The sequence below is a fragment of the Echinops telfairi genome, unplaced genomic scaffold (assembly GCF_000313985.2).
Source record: "Echinops telfairi isolate 266 unplaced genomic scaffold, ASM31398v2 ScPeMD7_23;HRSCAF=83, whole genome shotgun sequence".
Lineage (NCBI taxonomy): Eukaryota > Metazoa > Chordata > Mammalia > Afrosoricida > Tenrecidae > Echinops > Echinops telfairi.
Window position 1 is genome coordinate 17,744,869 of NW_022103920.1, and position 24,275 is coordinate 17,769,143.

The 24,275-nt window shown below is 37.8% G+C and overlaps 1 protein-coding gene across 2 annotated transcripts; it reads left to right on the forward strand.

Moving 5' to 3' along the window:
* Positions 1-130: 130 nt before the first annotated feature.
* Positions 131-23,227, forward strand: ZNF800 (zinc finger protein 800). Of its 2 annotated transcripts, XM_004707788.2 has the most exons (5): positions 131-213; positions 5,261-5,356; positions 15,773-15,916; positions 18,516-20,208; positions 21,433-23,227. In XM_004707788.2, coding segments are annotated over exons 1-5 (1,995 nt in total). In that variant the 5' UTR covers positions 131-152; the 3' UTR covers positions 21,434-23,227. The 2 variants fall into 2 exon arrangements, with proteins under 2 accessions (XP_004707845.1, XP_004707844.1); XM_004707787.3 differs by having other exon boundaries at positions 18,516-23,227.
* Positions 23,228-24,275: the final 1,048 nt, after the last annotated feature.

Consider the following 24,275-nt stretch of genomic DNA (forward strand, 5'->3'; position numbering starts at 1 on the left):
GCGGGCCGGCGGCGGGGAGATCGGGTCGGGCCCGTGCGGCCAGGGCCCCCCAGGAAGTTCGGGGCCAGTGACGCGTTTGTGCTTCTTTCCCCAGCCCGGCCGCGATGAAGAGCTGCTCCCAGTGAAAGGAAAGTAGGTCGCGCCCACTGAAAATGCCTTTAAGGGACAAATACTGTCAGACTGACCACCATCACCACGGATGCTGTGAACCAGGTACACCCCCGCCCTGGCCTGCGCCCCAAGTGTCCCTCGCCCGCCGGGGCCAGCCCCACCTTCCAGCTCCTTCCAGCCCCGCGTGCCTCGGGCCGGCCCTGGAGTCGTGCGTAAAAGGGAGCAGGGCTGTAAGGTGCCCCGGGGAGGCAGCGAGAAGTCTGTCCCAACAGGAGGTCTCCCCCCCGCGTGATCCCTTCCCACGGGGACGGCCAAGTGTCCCCGTCAGTGGTTTGGGCGACCTTCTGCCTTTTCTCTCTGGGCAGCCTGCGCTTAGCCGTGCGTCCCCGTGGGCACCCCAGGTTCGGCACTGGGTAGAAAGTGGGGAACGTCTAGGAGCAGCCTAGCGTTTCTCTTCCTGAAAATGGCTTCATGGAAGCTGAAAAACAGCGACACGTTGCTCATGCCTTTTTTAATCAGACACTTCTCTCTTAAGACCTAGAAAGGAAGGTAGTGGAGGCTTTGTTATTATTATTTTTTAAAAAGGCGTTTAGAACTCCAAATGTTGGGAGGATCAGGTCTTGCTAAGTGCTGTCGTTTGAAAACTTTCTTGCGTAGATCAAACCGCCTAGCGAAGTGAACAGTTTTCTTGCTTCGGTCGAGTTTAAGGATTTTTTTTTAAGGCTATCCGGGGGCCCTTTTTCTTTTTTAAGCTGAATTTATGAAATGAAAAAAAAAGTGCTTTTAAGTCTTATGAGTTTTAGCAAACTTTGAGAGGTGATACAGAAACTTTTGCCAGTTTTTCTGCTTCCTAGGACTTTGATGTGTTCTGCCACTAATATTTAGAAGTACAACTTAAAAGGGACTCATTGAGTAAATTGTTTATTTTAAACTGAAAGTTGGTTACGATTTTTATGCTTTCTCTTGCTTCTTGAAGGACGCTTTTAACTGCTTGGAGGGTATTGTTTTCTTTCTAGGCATATCTGTAGCATTCATTTTAAGTGGCGTGAACGTTTAATTGATAGGAACAAATGGCAGTGGTAAAGAAGAGCTATTTCCAGAGGACTTTGGTACACAGGAGAATAAAGTTATATTATGACTACTGTCCCACCGCACTTTGTGGAGATCAGTAAGGAAACAGGGGACCCCAGGCTGGCAAATTTCTAGCATCTTTTCAGATGTTTCCTGCCCTATCTAACTTTCAGAACCTTTTCATACCACTTATCTTGTATATTTGAAGTGAAGAGAGATTAATTGTTTCAGCAAGTTTTGAACAGAGTTTGTTTTGAAGTACAAAGATGTGGATGTTTTTTATATTTGTGGTCTACCAGCCTTTTAGCCCAGGTTTTTTTTTGTTGGTTTGTTTTTTGTTTATTCCTGAGAGCTCTTCAAGCCACTCTGTAGGATGAGTTCATTTGGGAAATCATGTTTTTTTAGAAAGATGTCTGTTCATTTACTTAGTCATTTTTTGGACAAATTATTATTGAGTCCTGACTGGTGCTGGCCTGCCACTGTCCAGGGCAATGAGGATTTAAATGTGAGCAACACAAACAGAATTTTCCTCCTACAGCTAATGGGTGGGGCATAGGCATAAACAAATGAATAAGCAAGCTAATTTGTGAGCTTACTGTCATTAGTATATTCTAGTGATTATAGTTTCCTTTGGATATAAAGCCTTTAAAAAATGTTTTCCTGGGTGTTCCAGAGCATTTAAATGTGCATTGGAACTTTTTTGTATCTTTTTTTCTATTTGCAAGAAATCTGATGAATGGTATTAATTTCACATATTCATCTTTTGTCTGAAACTTTTCCTATTTGTCCACCTCCCCTCCAAGATTAAGGGTCAAAAGTAGTTCTTTGCTTTTTAATATTAGAATGAAAACTTTTTACAGATTTAGTCCTGTTCTAATTCTTTTGATACCATATAGATTTGTTAGATTTCTGAGGAAGGCACCTGTTGAGTGGAAGGATGCTTCCAGGGCTGAATGGGATATGTTTGGAATGATTATTAAAAGTGATGTCCTCAGATGGAAGGAAAAAGAAGAAATGATATTTGAGAAATTCTTTTAACAGGCTGGATGAGAGAGGGTCCTCATTTGAATTACAGACAGTGGTGGGTGGTGTATTCCTGAGGAGGACGCTGTGTCCTAATGGTTGATATAACAACTTGTCAGTGATGGTGTTGTAAGCCTATATTTACATATATAGCCCACTGCCATTGAGTCTGTTCCAACTCTTAGTCATCTTATAGGACAGAGTAGATACAGTATCTTGCTCTTATGCTGTAAGAATGTTTTTTTTTTTAATTATTGGAAGTTTTAAGCATTAAACGGAAAGTGGTATCAGGAACCTGATCTAACCATTACACAGCTTCCTCAGTTGGTTGTACAGGGACGGACAATCTCTTTTCATCTATATTCCCCTCTCCATCCCTGAAGGGTTCCCTACCCCAACCCCTGTTTTGAAGCAGATCCCAGAATTCCTAAGTAGAAGGATTGTTGGCATGGGTTGTTTTAAGGTAGCAGAGACAGAAAAACAGGTGTTTTATTCTGGCAAGTGCGTTTTTGGAAGGATAGATGTAACTTCTAACGGCTTGGCTGATCTTGATTAGGGGGAGGTATTGTCTTCTTTCTAAAATGGTCATATAATCGAGATGGATCTGAACTTGAGGAGAACTTTTGAAAGCCACAGATATATGTAATGCTTTCTAATGGGGGTATGTTTTCAAATGAAGAATCATTTCCTACCATGGGAGCTACGTGGTATGAATTCATGTTTCACAGTGGGCCACAGCCGAGCTAACCGGGATGTGTCAGAGCAGTTGCTGAGGTGGTGTGTGTGGAGATGGAAGTTGGTGTTTAGGGAACGTTTTCTGAAGCATGTACTTACTGAGAAAAGGGCTCTAAAGAAAAGTCTATACTTTTATCTCATATCCATCCCTATTTATTTCTTTTTTTCATTTTCCCTTTCTAGAATTCTTGCGGCTTGCAGAGCCAGACTTTGACATTTTTAGTTCTTAGAGGTGTGTGTTCTGTCCCTCTTTTTTCTTTGTTTTTAGAATAATCATCAGCTGTTAGAATGCACAAATACTAGAAACTCCATCTAACACGAACAGTATCATCAGTCTTATTTATAAACTTCTGCATTTGTTTCTTTAAAAGATAGAATTGTATTTCTCGTCATTGATTTTGACACAATTTTTCAGTGGTGTCAGGAAATAAATGGATTGGCGCACGGTGCTGATAATATTGCTGATTTAACGTGTGTTGAGTGCTTACTATGTTCCAAGTATTGGTGGAAGTGATTTCTCTGCATTAGTTCATGCCATCCTCACATAATCGATTGATCTTTGTGCGTCTGTGGTATGAGGCAAGAGAGATCCGAGGGTTAACGTACATGTGTTGCATTTAGTGGATGCCAGAAAAAACAAATGCTCTGTTAGTGTTCTTAATGTTCTCAAAATGTGCAGATGTTCTCAAAATGAGTGTGTGTATATATTTTTAATTTATCTATACAATATCCCTTATGTGTCCCTTAAAATGGGGGAAATTTGACATAATAAAGTGAATTGACACCAAGACGTAGTTCTTGCCATTTGCCTGCACAAACTATAAGACTTAGGCATAAAGAGTTATCTAATGTTGCACCTAGGAGCCCTGGTGGTGCTGTCTGGTAAATGTTGGACTAGTAACCACAAGGTTGTTGGTTTAAACCCAGCAGCCACTCTGAGGGAGACCGATAAGGCTATCTGCTCTCTAAAGATTTATAAAACTTCGGAAACCGTAACTCAGGCACTGTGACTTGGAAATGACTCAGTGGTAGTGGGTTTGCTTGATTTTTTTTTCTTCTTCTTTAAGACTGTATCTGTATACATGCACAACAGACTTTAACCCCATTATCAGAAAGCTGTGTGTGGTCCAAACCTCAGCTCAGAAGCATCATACAGTATTGAAATAACCTTCTGTAACTTCTCACACAACATTGGTGGTTTTGGATGATGGGGAACAAAACATTACTGCAGATTCACAATGAGATAATTAAAATGGTCAGATTTTAATTGATGGGAAAACTCAATTTTGGAAAGTAGGGTGATAGCCAACTCACTACCTCTGCCATTGAATCAATTCCAACCCTAAGCGACCCTGTAGGACAGAGTAGAACTGTTGCTTAGGGTTTCTGAAAGCACCAGTCTTTTCAGGAGTAGACAGCCTCCCCTCTCCGGTGGAATGGCTGGTAGGTTTGTACCTCTGACCTGCCAGTTAGCAACCCTCCACGTAGTCCACAGCCCCACTAGCCTGTTTAGGGATGATAGAGATCTTTGTAAGTAAAACTTTTTTTAAAGTGGAAATAATTATACTTTTTTATAAAAATATCTTTATTCTACAATGCAAGCAGCACAGAAGTGTGAGGCAGAATGTGAAACCTCACCCCTGTGAGACCACCAGCTAGACCTGTAAAGTTTTCATTCGTCTTGTGTTTATATCAGTACACAAACACACTTAAATTTCCCCGTGTCTATATGTGCTAATGTAAATGGGGCTTCGCTTTCTGAGACCTGTTTTTGCTGCCTGGAAATCTAGTCTGGCCCCTATAGAGAGAGTTAAATTGTGTGAAATGTTTCTCAATTATGCACAGTGCTGCCGTGAGCATTGTGTTACATTTATCATTTTCCTTCAGTGGTTGTTGAGTTTTCCTCATGATTGCTCAGAGGGCTGCACCAGATTGTCCAGAGGGTTCTAGAACGGTTTCTGAAGTGTAGCCAGGCTACTATTGCCCTAGGATTGTAGTCAATGCAGTAGTTCCTCTGCGAGGGGAATGAACCAGGAATGTGCACTAAATAACACTAACGGTGCAGTAGACCCTTTGCTGTTGTACCTCCTCTCTGTCTAGTGTTACGTAGCTTTGAATTGAGAACATTTTAATTGTTTTGTGTTCTCCCATTGTTTCATTTGCATTGCAAAGATGATGTATATCTATAACTATACATATACACACAAGTATAAGTATCATTAACATAATTGCTAGCAAACCATTGTTTTACTTCAATAATAAATGATTTCAATAACCCTGTTTCTGTGGGGATTGGGGCGGGTGTTTGTCTTCCATGTAGTTTATATCCTGGAACCTGGAGATCCTCCTTTGCTACAGCAACCACTACAGACATCCAAATCTGGCATTCAGCAAATAATTGAGTGCTTTCGATCAGGTATGAATGTTTTAGGATATATTTTTCAGTCTTTACTCAGTAGTTAAAAAGCTACTTAGAAGTCTTTACAAACACTTTTTCAAAACTTATTACACTGTGTACATTGGCTTTCTCTATCGACTACTTTCAATTACTATATTTTAAAAGTGAATGGGTAGATATCGACTTGGTCTAAAGAATGTTTTCAGTGTTTTTTGTCTGCATATGTTAATGTTAAAAGAAACATTTAGTGTGGTTTAAAGGAATACATAATGTGGTATATTTGGTAGTAAAGTGCCTCTTTTCATCATCAGAACAAAAAATCTTACCAGAGTGAATGATGGGGGGAGTGCGGAGTGGAAACCCAAAGTCCATTAGTAGGCCACTGGAGATCCCCTTGCAGAGGGGAGGAGATGAGCCAGTCAGGGTGCGATGTAACAATGATGAAAAATACAACTTTCCCTCTAGTTCCTAAATGTTTCCTCCCCGCTCCCACTACCATGACTCCAATTCGACCTTGTAAGTCTGGCTAGACCAGAGGATGTACATTGGTACAGATAGGAACTGAAAATCCAGGGAATCCAGGGCGGATGAGCCCTACAGGACCAGTGGTGTGAGTGGCGAAACAGGGAGCGTAGAGGGAGAGTGGGTAGGAAAGAGGGAACCGATTACAAGGAACTATATGTGACCTCCTCCCTGGGGGACGGATAACCGAAAAGTGGGTGAAGGGAGACGTCGGACAGGGCAAGATATGACAAAATAACAATTTATAAACTATCAAGGGCTCATGAGGGAGGGGGGGAGCGTAATGCTGGGGGAAAAATGAGGACCTAATGCCTGGGTTTTAAGTGGAGAGAAAATGTTTTGAGAATGATGAGGGCAATGAATGTACAAGTGTGGTTTACACAATTGATGTGTGTATGGATTGGGATAAGAGTTGTATGAGCCCCTAATAAAATGATTTTTTTTAAAAAAGTGCCTCTTTTAAAGAGCCTTTGCTATTTTGGGGGCATATTTTTATATAAACGCTCACAAGACTGGGGCTTTATAAACTCTGACCTAGTAGACAATTTACTTAGAATGTCTGATATGGCACTGACTCTCGATTAATTACCTTATTATTTCTTTATGTGACTCACCTTCTCCTGCCTTACCCTGGAGTTTCTGGAATTTCACTCTCTTTAATAGAGCACATGATAGACAAAACTTATTCCTGCCTTGATATCTTCAGAACTATTTGCCCAACTCTTTTCGTTATTACATACTTGTAAGAATTGTACATAGTATAAGTATATTTTTTATACAGTCACACTCCAGGGATTTCAAATTGGTGCTGCTTACTACGTATCAGTGACTGAGAACTCTGTTAGTAGTCAGCTCTTAGGTTGCTGTAGTTCTTTTGATCCACCTGTCTGCCTCTCTTGGTTTGGCTTCTCTGAAGTCATAAACTCTTCAGTCAGAGGTGCACAAGTAGACAAAACATGAGTGGTAGAGACCTAACTGATGTTTCAAAGCTTGCTGTCTTAGTGCACAGTTTCTGAGGGTGAAATATTTCAAAGCTTGCTGTCTTAGTGCACGGCTTCCGAGGGTGGAAGAAAAGAGTATTTCTACATAATTACTCATTTTATGTTGATGAGAAACATTTGAGGATGCTTGTTTTTAAGTATTGTAAAAGGGAATGGTATATATGGATATTTGTCTTAAGATTGTAAAAAATAGGATGTTCCTTTATCTCAATTAAAAAGCATTTGTTTGTTGGTTTTTTCCCCCCATCTAAATTTCAGTAATTGATTTCTTAGGTGTTTCACCCTCTCTCTTCCTGGCATTACCTTTATGTATATTTAACCCAGTAAGTACTTCGTGTACATCATGTGTCTGTCTTCTTGCTGGATTATGGGGTTACCTGCTTTAGTGTGTTTTGTTGTTGTTGCTTGTTCTGTACTTATAATAACTACCCGTGGTTAGCAGAATTAACCAAAAATTCTCCCTTGGTAAATATAGTTAAAGTCTTATTAGGGACAGTGTTTAAAATATTCTATTTCTAGCATAACAGAGTAACTCTGTAGTAAGGGTTTGTTTTAGCTCCTTTTAGAATAGAGATACAAATTCCCTTTGTTCTTTCATGCCATGGAACCAAGGTGAATAGCTTTTCACATCTAGTAATATGCCTGGCTATAGGTTTCTTTTTTTAAACTTTGAATTTGAAATTAGTACGGTTATTTTATGCTGCTTCAGTTTATTACATAGTGTCCTTTGATCGAGAGGGTTGGAATTTGGAAATTTATAAATTGTTTCTCCTGTAAAAAATGCCTTTTCAGCAAAATCTTTCCCCCAAAATATGTGTATGTGCTAACCTTGGGAGGTAATTATGTATGTACTCAAGCATAAGCCGATCCGATTACCAGCCAAGGCACCTAATTTTACCACAAAAACTGTATTAAAAATGTGCTGAAAATCTCGAGTATTTTTAAATATTTAAAAACTGAGTTCATGGTTTTCATATTGCACTGCAGTCCTGTTTTCTCTGTCTGCCATTTCTTTACTATCTAAGTTGAAGAAACCATATTCTGGAATGGTTGATTCAGAATGATATTACCAAAGCCATATTTATGTTTATCATTGGAACTTTGGTCGTTTCAAAAATATCCTCAACAAATTTACCATCAGAATAATTTTTTACTTAGGCAAATGGTGAAAAGAACAAAAACAAGCCACCACAAATTTTAATTCTTTGAATGCTCAGTGGCATCCTTGGGTGGTGTGGATGTGCAGTGCACTCAGTGCAGATGCATAATGCACTGGAAGGTTGGAGGTTTGTGTCCACGCAGAGGCACCTTGGAAGACAGACCTGGTGATCTCCTGAAACATCAGCCTTAGAACACTTCCAGGGTACAGTGTTCCTGTGATACACATAGCGTTAGTATGAGTCTGAATTGACTGCTGCGACTTTTTCTATTTTTTAATTTCAAATAATTTAAATTAGAGTTGTTTAGAAATATACTGAGTGGTATAATTTTGGGCAAAGAATTATTTGACTTCAATAATGTTTCATAAATAGAAATTTTCATTGTTTTAAGCTTGCATATCTGGGAAATTGATAGCCTATTAAGACCCTTTAGCAATGAGATCGTTCCAAGCCATTGGTACCTCAGGCTAGTTGGTAACTCAGGGAGGATGAGATAGAAGTGTAGGCCAGATGACATAGGGACTAAGATCTCTTTTAACCCAGAGATTGTCCATTCCTTCCTGTCCCATCCTCCTCCCAAGCTCACCCTCAATGACTCATCTCTTTCCTGACTCTTCCCATTACAACTGGGTTATACACGTTACATGGGAAGCACTATGCTGGTGGTGCTGTGTATCTCTGACAGATGTTTGAAGATAGAGTTCTAAAGTCTGTACTTTCATGCTTGTTGGCCTATAGAGAGTAAATCAGTTGCGGCAGCCAATGTGTTAGTATGTCTCTCCTTATCTTCAAGCCCAGGGTGCCAGTGTCAGCTCCTGCATCATCTCTTTGTAAATGACTCACCTTCTCTCACTTACCGTGGGTCGTCCATGACCTGGTATTCATTCCTACCCAACTTGGAAGTTCATAAAAGGCTTCTGTCTGAGGAATGAATTGACTCATAGAAGGTTCACCAACCCTAGTGGGTGTAATGCTGGTGGCTTGACCAGTTTTGACCCAGGTTCGCTGCCTCACACTTCAGCTTTTACCTGGGACTGTTTTCTTAGCTTTAAATTATAAATCCTTCTTGACCACTTTATTTTTGGCTACTTGACTTGTAAATTAATTTGAGTAGATTTTATCACTGCAATATGTAATTCATGCCTATGGTTCAAACAAAGGAAAAAGTAATTAGGAGTCTGGGAAAATGGAATGGAAAGATAATGCAACTTTTTTTCCATGAGGTTTTTGCTGTCTCTTTGTAGAATGTGAAAAGCAGGCTTCTTTACCACGGTGTCCCCTAGTTCTCTGCTCAGGCAACCCTGCCACATGAGTGGTATGTCTTCTTCCAGAGATAAGCGTCTCTATTCCTTATACACATGCTGGTAGACTGTACACATTGTTCTGTATCTTTGCTTTACTTAACAGTAGGGTCAACTCTCATAGGACATCAGGCCACAGATAGATGCCTCAGTTTTTTAGAAGGCTGCCTCTTTAACATTGACCTGCATGTTCTCTGCTTTGAAATCCCTGCTGTTTGCTGGCTTGAGATCTGCTGTTTGATCTCAATTCCTGGGATCCTGTACCTCCTTGACTGGGTCTTCCCCTTTGCTAGAGCCTTGCCTGGCTGTGTTAGGTTTCTTGGATCCTATCAGTGACTCAGTGTCTTCCAGTATTTTCCCCATTATGTGAGTACTTCTTGTTTATCTTCCTTCCTCCCTGACCTCCTTTTCTCCCTAAATTATTCTAAAAATTTAGATAATAAAAGAAAGGTATGCTACCATTAGATAACTTAAAATTTATGTAATTGAGGTTACTGTTCTGTTTTAGTCTCTTTAGTTTTATGGCGGAGGCAAAGGAGTTTTCAAATGCTCTTTGAAACAAAAATGGGTGGAAAAGAGGATAATCATTTAATATCTTAATTATGAAGGTGACATCTTTTAAATTCACGAGATATATAATGTTAGAAAGCTAGCATATAGTGTAAAAAAAGATTCTACCTTTAGACTATAGTAGACTGTGCAAGGAACTCTGTCTGTTTTGAATATTAGTTAGAACACATTTTAAGTCCACCCCCACACCCACCCCAACGGCTTAAAGCAACCTGCCCTGCCATTTAGGCAAAGCTCAAACTGGTTGGTGACAATGGCACTTCAGCCCTGACTCTTGAGACAAAAAGCCTGTGATGGGCCTGAGAGGTAACAATAATATGTTGAGAGTGCCATACTGGAGGGTAGATTTTTGTTTTTGTTTTTTTGACCATTGCAGTATCGTTATTGGTGAAGCTTAAAATTGTCATTGACCAAATGCCAGTGTTTTAAAGAAAAAGTGCGAGCTGTCTTTGTTGAGCACAGACGTTAGAATTAATATTATCTCAAGTTATAAATTGACTGTCAACCAACTTTATTTAAAATTGAGTACTGGATTCCTTTTGAAAAAAATCTTTGAGGCATTGTCATCAGCACATATACTGCACTTACTACTAATGAGTAGTACAAGATAAGCCCTGGGTGATGTTTAACTAATTTTCATTGAATACCTATTATATATGAAAATGTCAGATATGCAAAAAAGATAATATAAGATATGCATTAACTAATTAATCTTTAGGCACTAAAGCCTTCCTCTTCGGAGGCTCGAGGTTTTGAAATATTCTGATTGATGTTTAAACAGTAAAGGAGTTCTAAGATCATTTAATCACCTCAGGCAAGAAAGAATGATCAGTATAGGAAAAGGAAGAATGTGGGGTAAAGCAGCAAGGCGCAGCCTTCCTCAGGATGAAGACTTGGGGGGGCAGGTACCTCTTGTTGCTGTCTAGGTGACCATCTCTGTGACTGCCTCAGAGACGCAAAGTTGTGATCTATTGCTAGAGGCACAGTTGGTTGCTTATAATTACTGGTGAGCAAAACAATCAGGTGACTAGTTTTGAATAAAATCATTATGTCTCTGAGAATAGCAACAAGTGGTGACTAAACTAAAGAAAAACTTTTAGTGCCAGTGTTGATGCTATGTGGTACATCTTACTGGTTAACCATCTAAATAAAATGAGAAAATCATTACAGTCCCTTTTCTGACTCACTGGTCAACGTCTTGTAGATGAAAACGACTCTTATCTGAAGAGGACTTTCTGCTATGCATGGAGAAGGCCCTCCCACCTAGTATGCCATTTGGCAATGCCAGATGTCCTAAGAGCTGGGATATACAAGTGAGCATCAACGACACCTTCAGCATCCTCTGAAAGTTCCAGTGTCACGAGGATAGAGAGAAGTAGCTAATTAAAAGATCGTGAGGCAAGCTAGTATAGGAGAAGTATAGGGTGCCCTGGGAAAATGAGTGCAGAATTCTTAGCAAAACAACAACAACAAACAAGAGAGGTCAGAGAAGAGGTCTTGGAGGAAGTGACCTTTAACTTGGGATCTGAAGAATCACTGGAAATGAGCCCAGCCAGGGAAGTGGGAGAATGTTATATAAACGGAGACCCACGTGGGCGAAGGTTTGGAAACTGAGAATGAGTCTGATAGAGAGCTAGAGAGAGAAAGCTCCCATGAGGGCCTGTACATGTGTGCTTGGACCTTTGGTATATTTGCGGAATTGAGAGAAACTTTGTATAGCTGGGACCACAATAACTGTGTGTGGGGAGTCGGGGAGATTCGTGATTGATGACTAAGGGTGGTTAGTCAAGATTAGAGCCAGATGCTTTTATATACTCTCTACTTAATATAACTAACAATAACTAGGACTGAATGTTGTTTTTCCATGATTGAGAGACCCTGATAAAATAAGTGATCTGTCTGATTTAAAGGTAAAGTCTTATATTTTCACAGTGATATTTTTAAATATAGTCTCATGTTTTTACAGATTATTTTATGTTTTAAATTTGCTATTTTATACTTTCTTTTTAAACCTTTAGATGAATTAGATTCTTAAGTTTAACCTACTTCAGATTATTTTTGTATTCCTAGTTAACTTTTTTTTTTATTACTGTCTTTAAAGACAGTTGAATCTTAAGTATGGGTTTACCAGGCCTTTTCCTTTAGAGCAAAAATAGGTGAAACTTTTCTGTTTTATTCCTACTGGCTTGATTCCTAACTTCACCTCCAGAGAACTCGATGTAGATCAATCAAAGAAGTTTATCCAAAAGCATTTTTGTCATCACTCTGCCTCTCATAGTTGATCTGTCACTTATGAGCTTAACTATGAACTAGATATATTAGCAGCCTTTTACCAATTTAACTTGTGATGTGAAATGGAATACACACAATGTGTGTGAATTTGAATTCATATAAAGATATAACCTCCTCCCTGGGGGATGGACAGCAGAAAAGTGGGTGAAGGGAGACGTTGGACTGTGTAAGATATGACAAAATAATAATTTATAAATTATCAAGGGTTCATGAGGGAGGGGGAAGGGGAGGCAGGGAAAAAAATGAGCTGATATCAAGGGCTCCAGTAGAAAGCAGATGTTTTGAGAATGATCATGGCAACAAATGTACAAATGTGCTTGACACAACGGATATATGTATGGATTGTGATGAGTTGTATGAGCCCCCAGTAAAATGATGGAAAAAAAAGATAACGTGAATCTTCAAATTTCTCATTTGTGAGTTTGTGGTCATATACTTTAGGGGCGTAAACCTAGATTTAGATTTGAGAAATGGTAGAACACATTTCGTTATATTCTTCCTCTCAGTAGAATAATTTTGTACTTAAATTTTAAGATTTTTTTTTCCTGGTATATAATTTTGTTTTTTTGAGATTTCAGTTCATGTTTTCAAAACCTCATAATCTCCAAGATTGGTTTAGTTTGTTTTGTTTTACAGAATAAATAAATCAAAGCACAAAGATTATTTAGACCCAGATTTTCACATAACTAGATGCAATCAGAATTGGAATTTCTAAAGACTTATTAAAGTTATGATAATCTGGCTGCCAATCCATTTGCAATAGAATTTTAAGTATTGAAAATTTAAGTGTTACTAGGTTTTAAAATATTGATTCAGAAACATTGAACATTTACCAATTTTTATTGACCAGCACACATTTTGGTGCCTTAAATATTATACTTGTTTCTGGGTATATTGACCTGCTGCTGATTCCAAAAATGTCACTAGTGTTCCCGATCAGCTCTAGTTTTTGCGATTCAGAATTTATACCATATGCCGTTCTTCAGTCTTCTTGCTCATAAGCAATCAGGATATATTAATGTAGTGTTCGCTAGCCTGATATAGAGGAAAGGCACACTGGTTTTATTTAAAATAGTTTGTGGTGTACGAAATATTTAGGTCAAGTTATTCCGCATATGTTGTCCTCTGATCCAAAGATATATTTGAACAGTGTAAATTGCATGAACTTGGAATTTTCCCAAAGTTATCAGTTCACTTTTATTAGGCACTGAATAGAAGGAGTTCCTATTTGTTATCTTAAAAAGAGTTCATAAATAAGAGTTACTGTACAATAAATAAAGAGACCTGATGGCGTAGTGGGTTATGTGTTTAACTGCTAACCACAAGGTTAGCTGTTCAAGCCCACCAGCTACTCGGCAAAAGAAAGATGAAGCGTTCTGCTCTCATGAAAGATTTACAGCCTTAAAATCCCAAAGGAGGAGAAGTTCCACGCTCTCCTATAGGGTTGCTATGTCATAATGGAATGACTGGTAATGAGTTTGGTACAATCAATAGAGATTCAAATGTTCTGAAACCCAAGATGGATCTGTAAGTTAAGATTTTATTGAAATTAAGATATTCCAGTCATGTTATAAGGTGACATGACTTTCTACCTGTGTACAGAAACTCTTGAAAAGTCAGATTTTTCTTACAAAGAAGCTTGTAGTGAACCTAACCTCTGAAACACTTAACATCAGTTCTCTATTGATTTCTATATGTTAAAATGTGTTCTGAAATGTTTACTGCGTAACTTGAAGAAAAAATTAGATCTTCAAAATATTTATGACCTCTATTTATGACACAAAATATTTGACACTCTAAATTGCCCCCACACCTTCACTCTATGTGCCTTTTCAGTTTTCTTTTTTCTTTTCATTCTTCTCAAGCTGTGTTCCGGCTGTGCAGTGTCCAGTTTGTAGTTTGGGGATATATTGCATAGCCTCCCATACCAAACAAAAAACTCGTTGCCATCTAATCATTTCTAACTCATAGTGACTCTACAGGACAGAGAAGAACTGCCCCTTTGGGTTTTCAAACCTTTAAGTCTTTTGAAGGCTGCAGAGCGACTGGTGGGTTCCAACCACTGACTTTAGACCCACAGCGCAAGTCTGACCAACGAGCCACTGTGGGTCCATACGTCCCTTGGAACCCTTAATACTTAATTCTTTTTCATGTATTTCTCACCACTTTTACTCTGTAATTTGTGGGTTTTAATTCTCCTCACATTTAAACTAGGATGATAAAATAATGAGTCTAACTCAGTAGCTGAAAGTATAGAAGAACACCCTATCTAAGAAACTAGAGCTGATGCGGTCTATCCAATGTGATTTTCTGCATCAACACGCCAACTAACCCCAGGAACAGGCCTGAAAACCAAGACATCAAAAAAGAAAATTTGGGGTTTTTTAGCGGGCGGGGGGGCTGTGTTAGGACACTGATATCGTTTATACTCTTGAGTAGTCCCAGGGCTTGCTAGCCAGTAAATGTTTGTTGACTGATGCACCAACCCAGATCATAAAGACCTTTTTTGGGGCATGCTGGCTTTTCCCTCCTTAATATAAGTCAGTGTTGATATTTTTATATCTGAGGAAACAAAAGGCATATTAGTAAAGCACTGTAGACCAAGTTCATTCATGTCTATGTGGCAAAGACCTGGGAACTAGTGACAGAAGACCCATGGCTCTCATGCTATTCCTGGTTGATGTTTTTATTTTGCTTTTTCCAACATGACGCTTAGGTTCTCAAAGATCAAGTAGTAGTTCCCAAGTCTGACTGATGATTTCTTCAACAACTACTTAGAGAGTATTCTTAGAGCAGAAAGCTGTAGTTATAGATAAAACAGGTTTTGTCTTGGCTGCTCTGAAGTTTATAACCTAGTGGAGAAAAACACATTAAACCAGTAGTTTATCGGTGGTTGATTACAGTTGAGTTCACTATTTTGAGGGAGAAAAACTGAGTAATACTGCTTACGGGAGGGCAAGCAAACTTCAGAATTTTCTCTCATATGGGCTGGGATTCTCAACTAGTACACATAAGTGGCCATCGTCCCTAGTTGGCCAAGAACCTAAAATAAAGTGAGCTGAATTTAAAAAGAAAATCGTAGGCAATCTTGTAATACAGCTTGGACTTGCTTTAAGGAATCCTACTTTAACGAGTAGAGTGTAAAAACTATATTCTGTTCCTAAGACCAAAAAGAGCTAGCTAGCCGAATCAGCTAGCTCAATGGTAAGGAGTGGTGGAGGACCATTTATTTTACTTCCTCACTCCAGATCTGTTGAATCAGACTCTGTAGGGTTGCATCAGGTGCATCTTTATTCCTAGGTCATTGTGATCAGCCAGGTGTCAGAACCACTGCCTTGAGTTCCTTAAGAATTGATGGGCAGCTTAGAACAAGAGCATCAATTTTAGCTGACCTAACAATCAAATGATAGTGAGATTTTGCTTATTAGCATTTACTTTATGACTTAGTGTTAAGCATAATATGGCAGAAGTTAGCAATGCCTAGATTTCTTTTTCAAAGAGGGTGTGCACTTTTGGACTGTCAACAGTGATTGTCCAATTTGGATGTGTATGTGAAAGTTTTCTTTTGCCTTTTGTTTTTCCTCACAGGAACTAAACAACTTAAACATATCTTATTAAAAGATGTGGACACTATTTTTGAATGTAAATTATGCCGAAGTCTCTTCAGAGGATTACCAAATTTAATTACCCATAAAAAATTCTACTGTCCACCAAGTCTTCAGATGGATGACAGTAAGTTTTATTCACATGTTCTGTGATGTTCATTGCGGTTGCATATTCTGTACTGTAGCTAAACCTTTGCATTAAAATGCTATCAATAGCTTCTTACAGGTAATGTCATGGTGGAGAAGAAAATTAAACACATGACTCAGTGTTATATTCAATTTCCTACAGAGGTACTTTCATGTCATGCTTCCCACTTAGATTTTCCTAAGGATACCATAAAAGAGGTTAGACTTATGAGTGTTATTTATTTGTACTAAAATATTGGGGATTGTTTTTGATGGTTTCTATGGGCCATACAGTTTATACCAGGGTATTTTTAAGTTATAAAATATTAATGCTGTCTGTCTTAAAGGGGCACATTCATGGTATTTTTTTTTCTTTAGTAACTTGTTACCAGGTACTGTTATTTACTGAGATTTCTCTTAAGTAAATGAGAAGGTTGGAAATAGAGAGCAAAGGATGAATAAATGATTGAATTCTTGGAGTGGTGGAGAGCATTAAGTAATCTTTATTAATTGCTCTAGTGTTTTCTCAGTCCTTCTTGATTTGAAGATCAGTTTTATTTTCAGTGAAAATTTAGATCAGTCATTATATCAGAGATTAAAATTTTTGTCACAGGCTAACATGAGCCCCAAAATAGCCTTATGTGATGAAGGTAGATGTGAGTCAAGAAAGTCTTTGCTGACTCAAATGTTTGCTGGATTAAATGAATTTTATCTGTGTGTTTACCTTAGCAGAGTATGTAATGGCAGTATCTTTTTGCTTTAGAGAACTAATGTGAATACACTTAAGTATTTTAGTATCAGGTTACTGTCATTATTTCTTGTACAAGTAGCTCCTAGTGAATTTACAAAATGTAAAACTTTGTCAATTTGATACCATAGTTGCATTTTGCGCATTTTCAACTTAACTTTTTTGTTAGGTGGAAATGCAAATTCCAAATACTCCATATACTTCACATGAAATATTCGTGTGAAGATGGCTTAAAGTATAGGTTACTGATGACACCGAAAAAAATCATGTTTGTCTGGAAGCTTTTCCTGTTGTTTACTACTGTTTGATCTTGTTTTACTTAGTTTTACCATTGAATTATAAGTTTAAAGGCAATAAACTATAACCTTTAAATTAAAGTACTACTAGAAAAATAGCTTTATTTTTCAGTAACTACTCGTTATCTTGGTTATTTTTGGAGTTGATTTATCAAGGGAAATAGATAACTGGATCTGTTGGGTTATTGTACAATTTTAGTAATGCTCATTTTAGAAGTGCTTTTGTGAAAGCGTTTCACTTTCTATAGACACTGCCTTATCCATTTAGAAAAAGAAAGAGTAATAGACTATAAGAACTATGATGATGTTTTTCTTGACTTTTAAGTAGATAGCAGTTTTGGTGCTGTATTTGTTCCAGCTTTCAGAGTTGTTCACGGAAACCTACCGGGTGTCAGATAACTGGGTTGTAATTGGAACATTTGTCTATAGAGCGTGTAAATAAAATGAACTCTCTTTTTTGAAATAAATTTAGTTATACTTTAATCATTTGTCACATTAGAAACCATGACTAGAACTGAGTTTCGTAAATAACTTCTATTCATTCCATTGATGTTTTTATATGTTCTCTTACAAATCTTTAAAACTTTTTATGCTCTTTCATTTCTCTAAGGTGTTCAAATTATCCTCACACAATTAGATAAGCTTATTATAAATAAAACTAGTAGGAGTGTTGTTTATTTGTCCCCCTTTAAAATAATTTTTCAAAAATATAGTAACACTCTTCATGATGTTTTATCTTTTCTGGGTTCTGAGACTGGAAGGTACTCTTCAGATAGCATCTGGGTTGGTTTTTTTTTAAACCTTTGCATACTGAGATAAGAATTTAACTTAAAACAAATTTGAGTTTTGTTAATCCAGTTTTGGGTGGTTAGTTGCTTGGTTGTGAACCAAAAAGTCGATAGTTCAAACCCACCAGCTTCTCCTCAAGGCAAAGATGTGGCATGTCTGTAACTATCACAGACCATATGGGACAGTTGTGCTCTGACCTCTGACGCTGCTCGTTAGATTTGGTTTGATGGCAGTGGGTTTGGTTTTTGGTTTAATGCATGCATTCCTTCGAGAGATTATAGGTTCAGTTCCAGACCCCTGCAATAATGCAAATAGCACAGTGAAGTGAGTCACACGAATTTCTCGGTTTCCCAATACATGTAAAAATGATGTTCACGCTATCTTGAGTAGTGTGTATTATGGAAAAATTTGTGAGAATTACCAAAATCTGGCACAGAGACACAAAGGAAGCTTGTATACTGCAGGGAAAATGGCTGATAGACTTGCTTGATACTGGGTTGCCACAAACCTTCCAGTTTTAAAAAATGTAATAATTACTGTGAAGTGCAATAAAGCAAAGCACAATTCAATTGATGGAGCATGTCTCTACTAGTTTTATCGTCATAAAATACTAAGAAATAGGTAATACTCTTGCAAAAGTAAATATGAACCATATTATAAACTTTAAGGTGGAGAGGGCCTCCTGATACATTTACAAATGTCAGCGGGCTCGAGCAGGTTCATTATTTCAGATTAAAATTGTGTTTTGTTTTGTTTTTTCTTAATAGACCTTCCTGATGTAAATGATAAGCAAAGCCAAGCCATAAACGATCTCCTAGAAGCCATATATCCCAATGTGGATAAACGAGAATATATTATTAGGCTAGAACCCATAGAAACCAATCAGAATGCAGTGTTTCAATATATTTCAAGGACCGATAATCCTGCTGAAGTCCAAGAGGCAAGCAGTACTCCTGAACAGACGGAGGTTCAGGTCCAGGAAACCAGCACTGAACAGTCTAAAACAGCACCAGTTCCGGACCCAGAAGTGGAAACAGTGGAGCCCCCTCCTGTTGAGATCATTGCAGATGAAATTACACCTCCACCTGATGAACCACCTCAGGAGTCTCCAGCTGACTTGGAAACTTCTGACAGTTCTGATTTTGGCCACCAGTTGATATGCTGTCTCTGTAGAAAAGAATTTAATTCCAGACGAGGTGTTCGTCGTCATATTCGCAAAGTCCACAAGAAAAAAATGGAAGAACTAAAAAAATACATCGAAACACGAAAGAACCCAAACCAGTCCTCTAAAGGACGCAGTAAGAATGTTCTAGTTCCATTGAGTCGGAGTTGTCCAGTGTGCTGTAAATCATTTGCTACAAAAGCAAATGTAAGGAGGCATTTTGATGAAGTTCATCGAGGACTAAGGAGGGATTCAATTACTCCTGATATAGCAACAAAGCCTGGGCAACCTTTGTTCCTGGATTCTGCTTCTCCTAAAAAATCTTTTCAGACTCGAAAACAGAAGTCGTCTTCAAAGACTGAATACAATTTAACTGCATGCAAATGCCTCCTTTGCAAGAGGAAATATAGTTCACAAATAATGCTTAAAAGACATATGCAAATTGTACACAAGATAACTCTTTCTGGAACAAACTCTAAAAGAGAGAAAGGCCCTAATAATACTGCCAACAGTACAGAAATAAACGTTAAATTTGAACCAGCAGAGTCTGTAGAATCTTCACCCCCTTCTATTACCCATTCTCCACAGAAAGAATTAAGGGGAACAAATCATTCAAATGAAAAAAGGAGCACACCGGCAGCACAGAAAAATAAAGTTAGGCAAGACTCTGAAAGCCCTAAATCAGCTAGTCCGCCTGCTGCAGGTGGCCCGCCGAAAACCAGGAAACCAAAACTTTCAGCTGGCTTTGACTTTAAGCAACTTTACTGTAAACTCTGTAAACGCCAGTTTACTTCCAAACAGAACTTGACGAAACACATTGAGTTGCACACAGATGGAAATAACATTTATGTTAAATTCTACAAGTGTCCTCTTTGCACTTACGAAACCCGTCGAAAGCGTGACGTGATTCGACATATAACTGTGGTTCATAAAAAGTCTTCCCGCTACCTTGGGAAGATAACGGCCAGTTTAGAGATCAGAGCTATAAAAAAGCCCATTGATTTTGTTCTCAATAAAGTGGCAAAAAGAGGCCCTTCGAGGGATGAAGCAAAACACAGTGATTCAAAACATGATGGCACTTCTAACTCTCCTAGTAAAAAATACGAAGTAGCTGACGTCGGCATCGAAGTCAAAGTCACAAAAAACTTCTCTCTTCACAGATGCAATAAGTGTGGAAAGGCATTTGCCAAAAAGACTTACCTTGAACATCATAAGAAAACTCATAAGGCAAATGCTTCCAACTCACCTGAAGGAAACAAAACCAAAGGCCGAAATACAAGATCTAAGGCTCTTGTCTGGTGAGGAACAGTTACAGAGTTTTGCTTCCCACCCCCACCCCCCACCCCATCAAACTTTTTAGTCATTTTGACCATAATTTATAGATGGTTCCATTTTAACCCATGTTTGCTTCCACATATGACAATGGGAACGGCAAGAGCAAGGGGCAGAGTGCACCTGTCTCTTGTGACCCTTATTTCAGTGGCTTGGGAACAAACGTTAACTTCAGAACTTACTTCCACAGGATAGTGCAGTCTAGTTCTAGGTAGATGGCACAAGGTCAGTGGTTGCCCCTTCAATATTGTGAAATAGATGCACATTTGCATTGGCTTATGTTTACAGTTAGTCGTTGTTTAACTGTTCGCACAGGTTTAATTTGGTTCAGCAACTTAGGCTACTAATGAATGCATCTTAGGGAAGTTAAATAGAAGGAATCTGTGAAGGCGATAATTATAGGAGATATCTTTGGAGGCACTGTAATTATTGTAAAAATTAGTCTGTGATGGCTAAATAAAGTGCTGTGCTCGGAAAAAAAATCCCCAAATTGATGTTAGATGATGAGCATTATTATTATTTATGTTGACCATAGTGCTTCCAGGAAAAGGGGGAAATGTGATAAGTACCCCCACCTCCCGCCCCTTTCTTCTTGGGAGTATGTGTTAGTTACTTCTTTTTTTTTTTAACTTCTTTAGTTCTTACCTGGAAAAAAAAAAAAAAAGGATATTTAGGAGGTCCCAAATCCTCTTTCTTTTTGTTTAAATAAACTTCTTGGTGACCGTTTCAGCACAGCTAATACTATGAAGTGGTACTTTCTTGGTGGTGGTTGTTGCAACAAAAGTATAATCCCTACAGGGAAGAAAGAAAAATGATATTTTTTAGAAGGTTTTGGAACAATTGTAGACTTAAAAAAAATGAGATCTAAGATAAGGAGCAAGTTCTTTACACTTGTTATTGCAAATTTCATATATATCTTTAAAGTTTACCTTCAATACCTGTCCCCTGTATTAAGATATGTAGTATCTAAATGAGTATTAACTTAGTTTTTGGATTCTGGTTCTAAAGCAGAGTATTTATAGTGTGACTACTGTGTAAGTTAAATGCTGTGATTCGATAATCACATATTTTTTTATTTGTGTGGAAAACTTGAGGTGAGATCATCTTTTAGAAGTCACTATTGTATAACTTTGAAAACAAGACATTATTAGTAAACTGAAAAGTGTTCATTTATTCCCATTTCTCCTCAGATAACTTCAAGTGATGTACGAAAGGTTTGGAGTTCATTTTTGTGGAAAGACTTTAAATTGGTGTTAGCACCACTAAACATCTTCAGATGGTACTATGAGGAAAAAGAGAGAACCATTTTCATAAGCATTCAACTGTAACTGCTGTTTTCTGACTAAATTAATAACCATCTGACCACTTGTCTCTCAGGCCCTCCCTGCCTCCTCCAGCACTTTCACGTAACTGGGACATTACATTTCGTCATCACAGTCTGTCGGCTAACTATTCTTGACCTTGTGCATTTGGCCTACTGTTTCTAACAAAAATTTTGCCAATTTTGTTTTTCAAATAGTTTGTTGAAGAAAAGATCACCTCTGGTGATTTTTAATTGACATAGACTTTTTATCATAGGGAATTTAGCGTTGTTCTACTTTATTTGGCAGCATTTTCATCTGGAATGTACAGATATATACATATATATTTTTTTCTAGTTAGTATATGATAAGAGCAAAAGGCAAAAAGTCTCAACACATTATGAATATTTAGTTTACTAAATATTTGTAATTATTTTCACATCCATTTATTCCTAACTTATTCTCCAGCACTTAAGTGTTTGAAAGTTACATTGTAGAAAAGATGCTCTAAGAAATTTCCAGTTCATTGTCATGTATGGGTTACTACTACCTATTCATTTGTTAATATCTGAGGTTTTTGTGGAAATTAAACATTCCCCTATTTTTCTTTAAGTTTTATACACAAGCACTTTAATGATAGATGGCAACTTAATTTTTCCAGTTTCTTTTTTTTTTTAAGGCCATACATTTACTAATGTTAATATGAAGGTAATAGATACCTTAGTGATGTTTTTATAGATACAGACAATCCATGCACAACCACTTCTAATATGCTAGTTTATTTCTTTAAATATTGCCTGAAAAGAAAAAGATAGGGATAGAAACCTTGATTTTTTTTTTTTCTTTTCCCTTCCCAAGAAAAATCTTAAATGACCACTTTAGGTAATATTTGATTCCTACTGTAAACCTTGGAGAATAATGAATTCTTGTCCATTTTTGTAATCAAGATTTTAGGAGAAACAGAAGTACATTTATCTTTATGAAATTTGGGGCAGGCTTTTTGTGTATTAACATTTTGTACTTTTTAGGGACTATTTTATTTTTTAGTAATTTGTGTCAAATTATAATTTTTAAAGGTACAACAAAATATACCATGTTTTTATATAGGTTCATACCTGTATCTAGGGGGCACTCTGTCCATCTATATACTTTTTGTATACGATTTTAAAATGTTGGAGCTCCACAAGGTCATAATAAAATGCTTCTCGAGCTAGAAAAACATTTACCCTTCCTAGTGCTTTGCACTAAAATATACTGTGAAAGGAAACTAGAAGGCCTGCAACTGTTGCTGGAAATGTTCTATACTGAATGTACATGCTCTTGTTGGAAAATGTATGTGACGGAAATAAACCAGACTCGAAGTTACTTCAGCTCAATGGGCTTCAGCAAAGGTGCATTGGTTGAAACTTAAATGTTTTATTATCAAATTTAAACTTATTCAGTGATTCTGAGCAGCTACACTTGAATTATATTCTGATAGTTTTATTTTTAAGAATTAGAGTAATAATTTCTCTTTAATTTAAAAGCAGATTTACTTTTCCACATATGGAAAACTTGTACTTATAGGTCTTAACTTTAATGACTAATAGCATAATATATTTAGGGAACTAAATGTGTAGGTGGTATTTCATTTATAAACCATCTTCATCAGTTGCACATTATTAAACCTGTATGTTTGACTTTTTGCAAGGTGTTATCTTTTTATGCATTCCTACACACAAGACATATTCCAAAGAAAATTTCCAGCCTTAAGTACCAATAGCCAATGAAAGAAATAGGATTGCTTAGACATTTGGGGGAGTTCTTTGCTGCGTCCTCTTAATTTGTATGTCAACCTTTTCCTGTTTGCTTTCCTTGTTAAATATTGTGGGAAGACAAGAGAACTGGTGTGCTGATGGCGGAGGGCACTCAATTGCTGGAATTCTCTTACTCTGCTCACCTCAAACAGGGCAGTTCAGAGCGGACCTCCCTGTAATTACAGTAGGGCCGCACAACAAGACTTTAATAGGAAGCAAGAGGGATCCAAAGATTATTTAAAATTTTCATCATAGAGCAAAACAATAGCACTCTGTGAGTTAGAAGTAGGTAGAGAAGTTAGGACTGTTTTATCATAATTGCCAAATGAATGGACCATGTCAGGCAGAAGAGAGGCCAGTAGTGGCCGTACACTGGGACTAGTAAATGAAGCAGTTAGTGATGAGAAATAATTCTTAAATCTTTTCTGGTTTTCCTCTTTCCTTTGGTTGTATTTTGACTTTGAGCTCTCATCTCAGAGGCTCAGATTCAAGGTCTAAGAAATTTGTACCAGAAGCTTTTCCACACTACACAGGGCATGCAGGTCAATGTCTACAGGCTGCCTTTGTTGTAATGTTTAGCAGTGAAAGTGATAAAGAGCCCCCAGAGGTTGGCAGGTGGTTTATCGTAAGACATATCTCTGCCTATGCATTACGCTGGTTTGGACTAACAAAGAGGTTTTGGGTTTTTTAACTGATAGTCAACTTAGCTAATACCTACTTGTAAGTGTGGTGGGGGAAGGGAGAAAGGCTAGCTTTTGGATTTCCTGTCTGGATTGTATGAGAGCTAGATGGCATATGGATAACATTGGCTAGGTGTTTCATACACACATACCTTAAAACAGCGATTTTTTTTTTTTAGTTCACAGTCTGCTTTTTTCTCTCGATGCCTTACAAAACAAAACTTGGGAAGAGTGTACAAATTATCCATCCTTAATA

Coding starts and splice junctions, on each gene's coding strand:
- ZNF800 (XM_004707787.3), top strand. CDS start 153: ATGCCTTTAAGGGACAAATACTGTCAGACTGACCACCATCACCACGGA. Junction 214..5,260: donor CCACGGATGCTGTGAACCAG/GTACACCCCCGC, acceptor TCTTCCATGTAG/TTTATATCCTGGAACCTGGA. Junction 15,917..18,515: donor AAGTCTTCAGATGGATGACA/GTAAGTTTTATT, acceptor TTTTCTTAATAG/ACCTTCCTGATGTAAATGAT.